The 12,547-nt window shown below is 43.1% G+C and overlaps 1 protein-coding gene across 1 annotated transcript in view; it reads right to left on the reverse strand.

Annotated features, from left to right (window-relative positions):
- Window positions 1-2,559: 2,559 nt before the first annotated feature.
- The window catches only part of DNAH8 (dynein axonemal heavy chain 8), a 318,105-nt gene continuing 308,117 nt past the window's right edge, over window positions 2,560-12,547 (reverse strand). The window contains exons 88-89 of the mRNA XM_039235325.1: window positions 6,692-6,813; window positions 2,560-2,983 (exon numbers count right to left, since the gene is read on the reverse strand). Of these exons, the coding sequence (XP_039091256.1) occupies window positions 2,696-2,983; window positions 6,692-6,813 (410 nt within the window). The 3' untranslated portion in view covers window positions 2,560-2,695. The remainder of the gene's footprint in view (window positions 2,984-6,691; window positions 6,814-12,547) is intronic.

Genomic DNA, 12,547 nt, shown 5'->3' on the forward strand with positions numbered 1-12,547 from the left:
CTTGATAAGGAAACAAGATGAAGATGAAAGTATGTGTGATGCTCAGGGAACATCAAATAGTCCTAGTTGAACAAATTGAGTGGTGGTGCACTACAAAGAAGAAATTTTATTTCAGGCCAGCTCATGTAGGGCTTTGGTATTTGGAGTGATGGAAACTCACTGAAAGCTCTTGAGGAGGGGACTACCTGGCCCTGCCTCTGGCTCTAAATGTAGCTTCCCATCTGCATACCATTCTCTCCCTCATGCTTTTACCTCCTCAGAAAACATTCATCTACTATCTTGGTACTTTTTTGGTACCATCTATGGAAAGACCAAGACCCACCTGAAATGTTAACTCGTCTTCAAGTTCATCCCTTACCTCTGAACTTCTTTAATCATTCTTTTGTATGTCATGGCTCCAAGTCACACTCACATTACAGGTGAGGTTTCTGACAACAAAGAGTGGGGCTCGTTCATGTAACATCACCCACAAGACCAATTCCTTTTAGAAGACACATCTTTAGACACTTCTCCTTTGGTCTTATTTTTATGCAAAGTCTAAACTAAAACAACATTTTAAATCAACAAAGGTATAAATCTCATTGCTCGTTTTGCCGAGACCAAAATGAGAATCTGTGGACCGATTCCAGGGAGAAAAAAAATTACGTTGCCTCTCTCCCAGCTTCATTTGGCTTAACCATCCTGTCCCCATCCTTCGCTCTTTTATGCTCACCAGGTCTCCTTCACTCAAGTGTGGCAAATTATGTAATTAGTGAAAGAGCAACAATTTTGCTGAGAAAATGGTTATGTGTTTATGGAAGTTCAATGGCTCAAAATGTCTAATGAAACCATTTAATGAGCCCAGAAAAAGAAAACAGAACTGGGCCCCAGCCAGCTCTGCAAAACCAGGGATAGCTGAGAAGCACCTCTGATAGAGAAGAGCATTTTGAGGCACAGCTTGGGTAGAGGCACTCATCCCTGGGATGGCCTCAGCATCCATCTCTCTCTCCTCTGTGCTGACACAGAACAAAATAATCAGTGAAAAAGTTCCCAGGAGATGGTCTGATCTATACCCTCTCTAGATTCACATCTTTCCATCTCTTTCCCAATTTTCCATAAGATATTAAAATCATTAGAGAACACTGAACTTCATTGTTATTCTCTGAAAGGCCTACCATGATATCCAGGGGTTTAGACTATGCAGTTTGCCTTCAATCGTTTTAGCAACTGGACAGGAATATGAATAAAATGTGTGTGTTATTTTGGGACCTGCTGGGTAGTGTGCTATAATGTACTCTACTTCCTCTGTGCTCCCCCAGAGCAGCAGGAACTTCCAAAGTCTAGCCTCCATTCAGGAGGACATTCTTTCCAGAGAATGCCTTCCTTTTCTTTAGTGTGTCTATTGGCCAAGGGAAATACCAAAAAACATTGGGGCTGGGGGCTTGCTTACTTTAGTTTTCAAACTGCCCTCGAAAGTTCTATGGCTTTGACATTGAGTCAGTATCAGAGCATAGCAGAGGCCACTACTATGTGCATTTCATAACGTATTTTCTCCTGTTGGAAAGTATCCTAGACTATGGGGGAATTTTTTCTGGGGTCTTCCCTGAATACCTTGCCCAGGCTATTGCTTGGCCGTCTTCTTTTTTTTCTCATTGGTATCTCTGATTGGAACGACAGAAGAATAGTAGGGGATCAAGGCAACATGAAATGCTCCCTTCCTTCAGCATAGATGGGGGGACGAAATTGGTGAGTTTAGCTGAGGGTGAGCAAGAGAATTCTAGATAAGGAGGCCAGAAGAGACACTTCACTATCCTGAAGCTGCATGAGCATTCAATATTGGACCTCATCTGTTTTGTTAAATTGACAATTTCCTTTAGCAGGAAATAAAGGTTAATGCTGAGTTTCAGACCAGCTACAGAGTAAGAAATAGCTTCACTTTTTAAAGACTTGGCTTTTTAAGGCATTCTGCATGTAACCTAATTTCATTTGATGGAGTTTGTTTTTCCTTCTCCATTTGCTGCCTAGAAATGTGCGCTTCATTATCTCCTGCAGAGTTGGGGTTGCTGGGGGGAGGCTGGGAGCTGGAGACTCAGAGTTCTTTGGGCCTGAAAAGAGCTCTTCAAGATAATAAAATATATTAAATAAAATTAAAATAAATGACAAGAGCTGCCATCCCAGTGGATTTGCTGCCTTAAACACGTCATACCACACAGCTGTAACTCCTAAGGATACTGACTGGACCCATTCAGTTTCCATTTCACAGGCATGGAGTCAAGGCCAAACCCAAATGGGCAACGGAGAGCACATCAGCACAGACATACCCAGAGGCAGGTTTTATTTCAGGACAATTTGGTTTTTATTTGAGGGAAAAGCTTGCATCTATTAGCCCCCCTTTAGGATACAGCAAATTAATGCCTTGTTTTAGATTAAAAAAAAAAATCAAAACTTCCAATGCTCTAACATGACGGTAGGGCTTTATCTAAACAATTATAATGGAATATGAGTTCCTGGGATAAAATGCATTATGTTAGCATTGTTATTTTGAATACTGATATGAGGAAATACACACACACACACACGTGATTGTAGAATATCAGCATTTTACTTTAAAAAGGGTAATCAAGCAATTACCAGGGGAAAAGATACATTGCGCCCAGCCTCTCACTAGCATTGGCTGGCTACGTGGCTCTGGTGCCCTCAGCAAGTGGAAATGAGTTTACTTGATGTCACACAAAAGAGCCACTCCTCTCAGGATCCAGTGGTCTGGGGACAAAACTGTTCGAAGATACACCACGGTGATGAAGGTCAAGTCAGTACGCCTTGGTTTCTTGTAAATAGGACACACATACAGCTTGGGGTCTTTGGGCGCGATGGAGTTAATGGCGAAGATATGCAGCACAGGCAGCTGTGTGAAGAGTACCTTCGGGGTGGATTCTGTAAGCTTCCCATTCCGTCTGTCCCAGGCTGCTCCATCCATATAGAGCCCATAAATGTACACACCTTCCTGGAAGAGTCAAGCACGCGGTAATAGGATTTTTTAAAACTTAGTTGCTGGGAGATGGACATCCATTACTGTAACAAAGGCCATCAGTTTAAAGAAGACATACACCAGTCTTAAAAGACCACCAAAAGAACCACTGGCCTCTTTGCCTTAGTGAAATGCTGAGCCCATTTTCCTCTACAGCCTATCCTGAGGCTATAAGGGCTGTGGAAACATGCCGTTATTGCTTATTTGAGTGGAGGACTAGCCCCCCTGAGGATGACAGACTTTGCCAGCAGCACCAAATCGCCTGTGCAAGGAGATAAAAGTCTCAGAGAGTCCCAATCTGTCGTTTAGGGTCAGGACAAGGAACAGGATTTGGAGCCTGATGCCATGTGGGATCTCAGCCTGTGCCAGCCAACCCAACCTGCAGTTCTAACCATCTTAGTGATTAAGCGAGAGTTGTGCAGCCAGGCCCAGCGAGCAGGAGAGTCAGAGCGCCCCCAGAGGCCAGACGTGATAGAAGGAGAGCGGGCGTGATGGGCAGGGAGGGGGTGTGTTAGTTCAACAGTGGCTGTTTATCATCCCGTGTCTCTCTTTCACACAAAAGGCCCTGCCTTTGAGCTCTTCACCGTTAAGTCAGTGGGAAAGACATGAACTGAATACCAGCACGCACTTGTTAGAGAGGCTGCCTGGTGACCAGTACTGAGAATCATTACTGCACTCAAGTGCAGCCTTGAAGGGTGGGCTGCTTTTGGAAAGAAAGAGCAGAGAAGTCAGGCATCCAGGCAGGAGCAATAGTACAAAGATAGGTAGGATGGGTAGGAAAACCCATGCATCTTATTTAGCAGAGGGTTTAATGGTCATAAAATAAGTTAAGGCTTGACCGTGGAAGACTATAGATGCCAAAGTGGAGAGTTTGAACTTTACATTATAGGCCATGGGGAGCCATAGGACATGTATTTAGTAAGAAAAGAAAGGCTAAAGGGAATCATGGGGAGACTCTAATAATCACATAAGCCCATAAAATATATCTATGTAGAAGATGGTGACCATTTTTCCTTTCCAATGAGGGGCAGGTAAGGGGAAGCAAGTATAGATTATAATAAAAGACAGTGAAATTAATTGCCAAGTGTTTCCTGGAATTGCCCTCATGTGACCTAAGAGTATGAGGACTGTATTTTTGGGACCAAAACCTAAGCATGGTTTGACAGTAAAACGGGCAATCCCAGAAAATCAAGACATATGATTACCATCATCGGTAGTGGGTGACAATTACTACATGAACAATATAAAATTTAGATACCGTCCAGAATCTATAAGGAACTCACCAAACTACACGCCCGAAAAACAAACAACCCAGTGAAGAAATGGGCAGAAGGTATGAACAGACACTTCTCCAAAGAGGACATCCAGATGGCCAACAGACACATGAAACGATGCTCAGCATCCCTCCTCATCAGGGAAATACAAATCAAAACCACACTGAGATACCACCTCACGCCAGTCAGAGTGGCTAAAATGAGCAAATCAGAGAACTCTAGATGCTGGCGAGGATGTGGAGAAACGGGCACCCTCCTACACTGTTGGTGGGAATGTAAACTGGTACAGCCCCTCTGGAAAACAGTGTGGAGGTTCCTCAGGAAACTAACAATAGAACTCCCTTATGACCCAGCAATAGCACTGCTAGGAATTTACCCAAGGGATACAGAAATGCTGAGGCATAGGAGCACATGTACCCCAATGTTCATAGCAGCACTCTCCACAATAGCTAAAACATGGAAAGAGCCTAAGTGTCCATCAACAGATGAATGGATCAAGAAGATGTGGTTTATCTATACCATGGAATACTACATGGCAATGAGAAACAATGAAATCTGGCCATGTGTAGCAACATGGATGGACCTTGAGGGTGTTATGCTGAGCGAAATAAGTCAGGCAGAGAAGGACAAATATCATATGTTTGCACGTATAGGAGGATTAGGAGGAACTTGACGGAGGAACAAGGGGGAGAAGAAGGGGGGAAATGGTGGGGGAAAGGGAGAGAGGCAAACCATGAGAGACTCTTGAATGCTGACAAAAACTGAGGACTGATGGATGTGGGGGGGAGGGGGGGATGGGCATGGAGGAGGACACTTGTGCTCAGTGAGCACTGAGTGTTATGTGGAAACTAATTTGACAATAAACTATTTGTAAAAAAAAGAAATAAATAAAAAAAATAAACATGCTGCAGTGTGAAAAAAAAAATTAAAAAAATAAATAAAATTTAGATAACGTCCAACAGTAAACTATCCCTTCTAGGTTCCTTTTAATCTCAGAACTTTGCAAAGTCATAGTTAGAAGGCATAGTGGACTGAATAGTGTCTCCTCCAAATTCATGTCCACTTAGGACCTCAGAATGTGAAAGGCCCATTTGGAAAGAGGGCCTTTGCAGATGTAATTAGTTAGGGTCATACTGGATTAAGGTGGGATCTAAACCCAATATGACAGGTGTTCTTATAAGAAGACGAAGGGGCACCCAGAGGTATGCAGAGAGAAGAAGGCAATGTGATAATGGAGGCAGAGACTGAAGTGATACAGCCATCAGCCAAGGGATACCAGCACTGCCTGCAACCATCAGAGCTGAGAGAAAGACATGGAACAGACTCCCCCCAGAGCCTTTGGAAGAAACCAGCTCTGCCAACACCTTCATTTCAGACCTCTGGCTACCGGAGCTCTGAGGAAATAAAGTGCTGTCGTTTTAAGCCACCCCATTTGTGGTACTTTGTTGCAACAGCCTTAAGAAACTCATACATATCTTGGTGCTGCTCTAACAAATACCTACAAATGTGAATATGACTTTGGAATTGCATGATGGGAAAATACAGGAAGAATCTGGAAGGGCATGATTGAAATAGCTTAGGTCGCCTTTAATGGAGAGACCGCTGGTGGAAATATGCTGGTGTGCTTGTGGCGAGATGGCAGACAGAGTGAGGGCTGGGCATTGAACACTGCAAGAAGGCGACCCTTGCTGTAAAGTGGTAGAAAGGGGCCAGAACTTGGAATTCATCTGGCTAGGCTTCTTCTTTGGCAAATGAGGGGATGAAAGTCAGAGGAAGGGAAAATGGGACTAAGATTTATTGAGTACCTATGTGGGGTCCTAAATGATTCCATTTACTTCACCCAACCGTCTTTCAGGAGGCTGAATTATTGGTCTTAAGTCACAGATGAAGAAGCTGGGGTCAAAAAGTTAAAGAACTTGGCCAAGTTCACAGAGCAGGTAAGTGTCCAAGCAGTGGCTCCCAATGGTGTCTGCTTACCTCAGGGCCTCTGCCCTGCCTCCCTCCAGGGGTCCCTCCACCCAGGGGTTCTGCAGCTAGTGGGGGTGCTGCTGGAACTGGCCCTGAGCTAAGGACTGCGACCCTATTTGTCTCTACTGCCCTCACACTCGTCCAGTCTGTGAGCAGCCCACAGCCGCAGCTGGAGTCCTGTGGGAAACCCTTTTTAACAAACACAAGCGTAACTTGAAATTATAAAGAAATGCTGCCTGGGGAGTTCCAGCACTTGTCATTAATTCCCACACCAGCAAATGGAGGAGGTTTCGGCATTGAAGTCTCCTGGTTATGACCAAGGAAACCCCAGCTTCAAAGCCAGGGGACTTAACTGAGCCACTCATCGGTCGGTTTTAAGCAGAATGTGAACTTTCAACAGTGGTTCTGGAACAGCCCCTGTCATTTGCCCAGCCATGCCTACCATGGGGGGTGATGTGATCTCCTCCTTGGTCTGCCGCAGAACTTCATTGTGGATGGTCACAGAGTCCAGGGCCCAGCCTTTGTGGGCACGGGTAACTTCTTGCCTCATTGCGGTGAGGAAGCCTTAAAGAAAAGAAAAAAGATATGCCGATGCCTTGGCTCAGTCCACTTGAGAATCAAGAAGGAAGAGGCTCCAAGTATTAGCTGCTTATCCCCCTCAAAATGCGTGCCCACCCAATATGAGTTGAGACTGAATCTCAGGGGCACATTTCTTTCTGTGTCTTGTTTCTATGGGGACCTGCAGTGAGCTAAGTGTTCCTTGCTGGCTGACAGCAGGGAAGGAGAACCCTTTCTGCCTCTGACACAGCCTTGGTTTGAAACTCCCTCCTGGGGTTTCAACCACTCAAGTGTCTAGAGATCATAATCCAGGCCTCGCTCTTTCGTCTCTGTTTGAAATCACACTGTTTAGGAGCAAGACTGGAATGGCAAATATTCTGTGATCAGCATTCCAACTAAAACCATTATCAAGCTTCTATTTGCTATAATGGAACAATTTCATTTTGTCTAAGGAAACAAGGCATAATGCCAAAATAGAAAACCCAACTTTCAATTTGATCAAACAAAGCAATCACACCGGAAAGGAAATCTACATGTTTTAATGTGCATAATATGGTTATTTTTAAGGCAATACAAGGTTCCACATATTGTGGCCTTTCTTTAAACTTAATACAGTATTTGCAAATCATGTCATTCAATTCTATAGGAGAAGTGTTTCTTGGAGAGTAGCAATTAATGTTAGAAACTATACCCTCAACTTCAAATGGACTTCAAAACCTTAGGAAGATTTATCTGTGACTTCTATATTACATTTGGCTCCTATGTTAATAGTGAAAATCATGAGTGAATTTTGGAATATGTGTGTCTCCCCTACTCTCAGTCAGATCGGAGAACTATTATGCACAAACCAGCACGTAAGTGAGAATATTTTATCAAGTTTGACTGGGAGTAGAGGGAAGAGAAAAAGTCGCAAGACATAATAACAGGCACTGAGTTACTATCCTTCGAAGCTGAAAAGAAAGACTTGGCCCCTAGCTTGGCTTCATGTGAAAGTACTTAGGTTTCCAAGTCCCTGCCTGGTTATTGAATTAGATACTTGGGGAAGCTCACATTCAGTCATTCATTTATTCATTTGTTAAATCCCTCAGGAGTGACTCCTGTGTGCTAGGCACTGCTCTAGGTGAGATGACCACAAAGATGAAAAGGCCATCCATAGACCCTGCCTTCAAGGAGCTCAGTCTAGAAGGAAGGTGGAGGAAGGCAGGACATATAACACAGTGTTGTTGTGAGCAGAGGTGTGAACAAACAAACAAACAAAAAACCCACTCAGGAAAAGAGCTCAAGGAAGGCTGAATCAAGAAGATGAAGTTGAAGGTGACTCTTACAAGGTATGTAGGAGTTTACCAGATGCGACAATTGCAGTTAGAGAAATAGCAGGTGCAAAAGCATGGAGGTCTAGGCTAAAGGTGAGGCCTTCATTTGTGTAGATACCACATCTGGTTTAACCCAAGCTATCCTATCACGCAAAGCAGGCTACCACTAATCCGGGTAGCCTTCTCTAATCCAGGGATTAGAGAATATAAGTACATGTAAGGAAACCCCCACTGACAAGACAGTGATCAGAGCTCACATTCCAAAGGTCATGATGTGCAAGACTGGGCAAAAGTACGTGACATTGAATGGCAATTCCACCTCCCTGATAAAACCTCAAACAGCAGGGAATGTTGGTAGAAAGGAAAACTGGAATATTAAAGCAACAGATTAAATTAGTTAAAGGTAAAACCACCTTGGCCCCGTGGGCTAAAGTACTGTCCCAGGCTTTAATGCATTTGAATGATCAAGCAGTACGGCCTGCTGCCCCATATACCAGACTGGGGATGCCTGCCACGTTACCCAGTACCATGGAAGTTGCAGGAAACAGCCATCGCCCCATCTCATTGTGGATCAACATGCTATGCCGCTGAGAACACCAAGCCTCACCACACCTGGGAAAGGATTTCTCTACTGGAAATTACAATGGGGTGTCCTGCTGGGATGGCTGAGTTACTTCACACCCCTGGGTGAGGGAGAACTACTCAGTCTTCACTGGGGTCCTACTGCCCTGCTGCAAGCCAGACCTGTTGAGATGCAGTATGCCTGAAACAGAACATTCACTACTGAGAGAGGGGAGAAGGTGGGAGCATATCCCACCCCCAGTCCATCTCCTTATGCCTGACAGGCTGCCCTCCCCCCTCCCCACCCTGCCCTGCCAACACGTATGCTATGCACAACCAGTTCAAGGGGCATGTTCCTAAACCTACCAACTTCCCTCTCCTCAAGGCCAAGGTGGATGTGTTGTTTTCCACTGGTACAGTCATTTAGCCACAGTTATTGTCCCTCCATTGGCCTGGAGGACATTATAGCACATGCATAAGCCCTTAGTAAATTCATTCAGCAAGACTTGAGTGATAGCCAACAGAGCCTGTCCTTACCAAACACTGAAATGTCTCTAATGAGAAAAACTGTCTTCCAAAATAGGATGGCCTTGGACATTATTACAGCCTCACAAGGAGGTATCTCTGCAATTATTCAAATAGAATGTTGTTCATTCCTGATGAGTCTGCTAACGTATCATCTTTATTAAATCACATGACGACACCAGTGAATGCCCTGAGTGATCCAACTCTCAGCCTAAGGAACTAAATAAATCAGTGGTTTGCATCACAGAATTCTCAGCGGAAAAAATTGTGACTAACTTTGGGGATCATTGTCTCAGTCTGTTTTCTATTGCATGTGTCTGTTCTGTTGCTGTGGTATCTCCCTTCTATGCAGCCAGAGGGCTACCAAAGAGCCACCTCCATGCTAGTGAAACCCTTTGCTGACTACTCAGGTCTCATTGTGGAAGAGGGGGCCCCATGAGATTGTAAGAGCTGGTCACAGAGTGCTGGGGGAGGTCATCAAGAGGACATGGCCACCAGGTGAACTGTGAGCTGCACTTGGGCAATTGGAGGCTCCTCATTCCCTCCCCGTCCTTGAAATGTATGTGCCACTTGTCCTTCTTGCTTCCAGAAGCTGCCCTAAGGACGTAGCCTTGAGATAATGATGTGTTGTTGATGCCATCTGGATGGTATACATGACTGAACCCAGTTAAGTCCTCTATATAAATGTTTAACATTTGGCTGGTGGGTACAGAGATCTATTTGGCTTGTGGCCACCCAAGATAAGCCTTTTATGTAAGTGTCCTTACTTATAAAACCTGCCACTTACCAATTCGAATGGTCTGCCTCTTTCTTTCATCTCTCCCTGCCCTCTGCATATGGAGGGTTGGTTTCAGATTACACCTTCGAAGCTCCCCAGGAAGGTGCAAGCCAACAGTGACCACAATAATAAAAGCCAATTCTTTTTTGTAAGTCCCTCCATGAATGTCATTTTCATCATTCAACACTAAGCGTGCATCCATGTGGTGTATTAGACGCTGTGCATCCAAGTAGAGTAGTTGGAATTCAATTGACCCTATTATGCAATATTTTAAAATTCATCCCTGATCTATGAATCTACAAGGTCACAATGCACAAGACATGAATCTTGGTCTCAAACGTCCATCTGCACAAATTGAATAATTGAATTTTTCTATAACATTTTAAATTCCAACCAAATCACAAATTTAACCTCTCTTCATATGGCACTCTGGACAAAGACATAGGTGCCAGATGATGAACGACTGGGATTCTCTGTTATGTAACACACCTGCTTTGAAGATTTCAGCCGTTATCAGAGAGCTCTGAAAACCTTTAAAAACTTTAAAAACTTTTAGTGCAATCAGGGAGGGACCATCTCCTACCTTCTCCCTACTAGGGGGAATGCATGATGTTGTCTAGTTTACTTCAGTAGTATGCCTCCTAATGTTTGGGTAGCGCTCTTAGTATGCCAGTAGGTAGAATCTAGAACACAGATTACCTCAAACCATTAAGAAAGGAAAATGTTAAATGAATATATTTGAGGCCTGAGAGTGGAGGTTAGGAAAATGTTCTGTGGGTAATTCCCACCCAGAGAACATAGAGAAGATAACATAATTTGTCAAGTCTTGATAGTTTTGTTTTGGTTTTCTAAAAAGAGAAACATGATCTTGTGGAATTCAAACTGTAGTAAATCCACTGAAATGTTCATTTTGAATTTAAAACAACGAATGGTCATATTTCTTGTAGACTAACATCAAGGCTAATGGAATCAAAATCTTAGTTTTCTGAAGTCTGTATAATTTTATTTATTTTTTTAATTTTTAATTTTATTTACTTATTTTGAGAGAGAGAGCATGAGTGGGGTAGGGGTGAAGAGAGAGGGAGAGAGAGAATTCCAAGCAGGCTCTGCACTTGTGTCAGTGCAGAGCCTGACATGCGGCTCAAACTCACGAACTGTGAGAACATGGCCTGAGCTGAAGTCAAGAGTCGGTCTCTTAACCACTCAGGTGCCCCTGAAGCCTGTATAATTTTAAAAGACTATGGACATATTTTTCTTTATAAAAACTTGAAAAGCAGTACTTTTGTCTTGGCACCAATTTAGTTTTAATAATTCTTAAACCAAATTTCAATCCTCAGTAGTGGAAAAGTGATTCATACTTTCATATGTTTGAAGTGAGAAACAAAAAGTTGGGAGAAGTCTTTACCAATAATAACCTTTTGTTCTTCATGAGATTTAACCACCCACATGGAAATGGGTGATTTGACTATTCAAAAGTTGCATGTGGTCTAAATGAGATGTTTAAAAAATTTTTTTCCCCTTCAAACTCGTACAGCACAATGAAACCTTAAAACACTTGTCAAGTTTTTCTTTAAAATTTTCACTTTCAAGCTAGTGTTATACTTTGGGAACTCAGGTCTAAAATAATATGTGTTGTGTCTTAATTCCTATAATAGTAGTAACCAACATTTTAGCAAACTAATTACTGTTGTTTGACTTGTGCAATCAGTCAGCCTAAAGAAAGCTGTAGAGTTCTTTAAGTATCATTTCAAACATGGCCTGAGAAGAGATGAAAGAAATAACTGATCAGGAAGGTTGCTTGTCTCAATTTGATAAGGAAGAGGTTAGTATTCTGTAATGATGGTCCTATTGGCCATTTTTTTTTCTTTAATAAATAAACCGGTCCTTATGTAATAGGCCTTAGGTTGGGCAGTATTTCTTGTCTTATTAGTTACCAAGCCTCCCAGTAGCATCTTCAAAGATGAGGAGGAATGATGTTCCTGCCACAAGTATATGACAGGCAGTTTTCCCCCCAAATGAGAAGCAAATGGAGTTCATTAGTAAGTTAAATAAAGGTCAGAAATCGTTAAACAAAGATGAGGTTGATCCACCCAATTGAATAAAAATGAACCAGGCACCTCTCTTGGGCTTTGCTAGATACTGTTAGGTGGGGATCTCAAACTTGGCTAAAAATTAGAAATATCTGGGAAGAATTATAAATCCTGATTCCTAGGTTACAACCCAGATCAATAAAATCAGAATCTAGAGGCAGGATCCCAGCATCAGCATTGTTTTAAGGCAGGGCTTCTCAAACTTTAATGTTCTTAGGTATCAGCTGGGGAAGGAGCTCTTATTAAAATGCAGGTTATAATTTAGTAGGTAGGTCAAGGGTAGGGGCCTGAGATTCTCCATTTCTATCAAGCTCCCAAGTAATACAGATGCTGTTGGCTGCTGGACCACATACTAGGTAGTCTGAGGCCTAGTTTACACATTAGAATGACCAAGGGAGCCTTTAAGAATACTGTCCAGACTCCAGAGGCCTCATCACCATTGGTTCTGATATAATTGGTCTGGAGCCCCAGGC

Source organism: Hyaena hyaena, unplaced genomic scaffold, assembly GCF_003009895.1.
Source record: "Hyaena hyaena isolate Hyena2069 unplaced genomic scaffold, ASM300989v1 scaffold_96, whole genome shotgun sequence".
In the NCBI taxonomy this organism is placed as follows: Eukaryota; Metazoa; Chordata; class Mammalia; order Carnivora; family Hyaenidae; genus Hyaena; species Hyaena hyaena.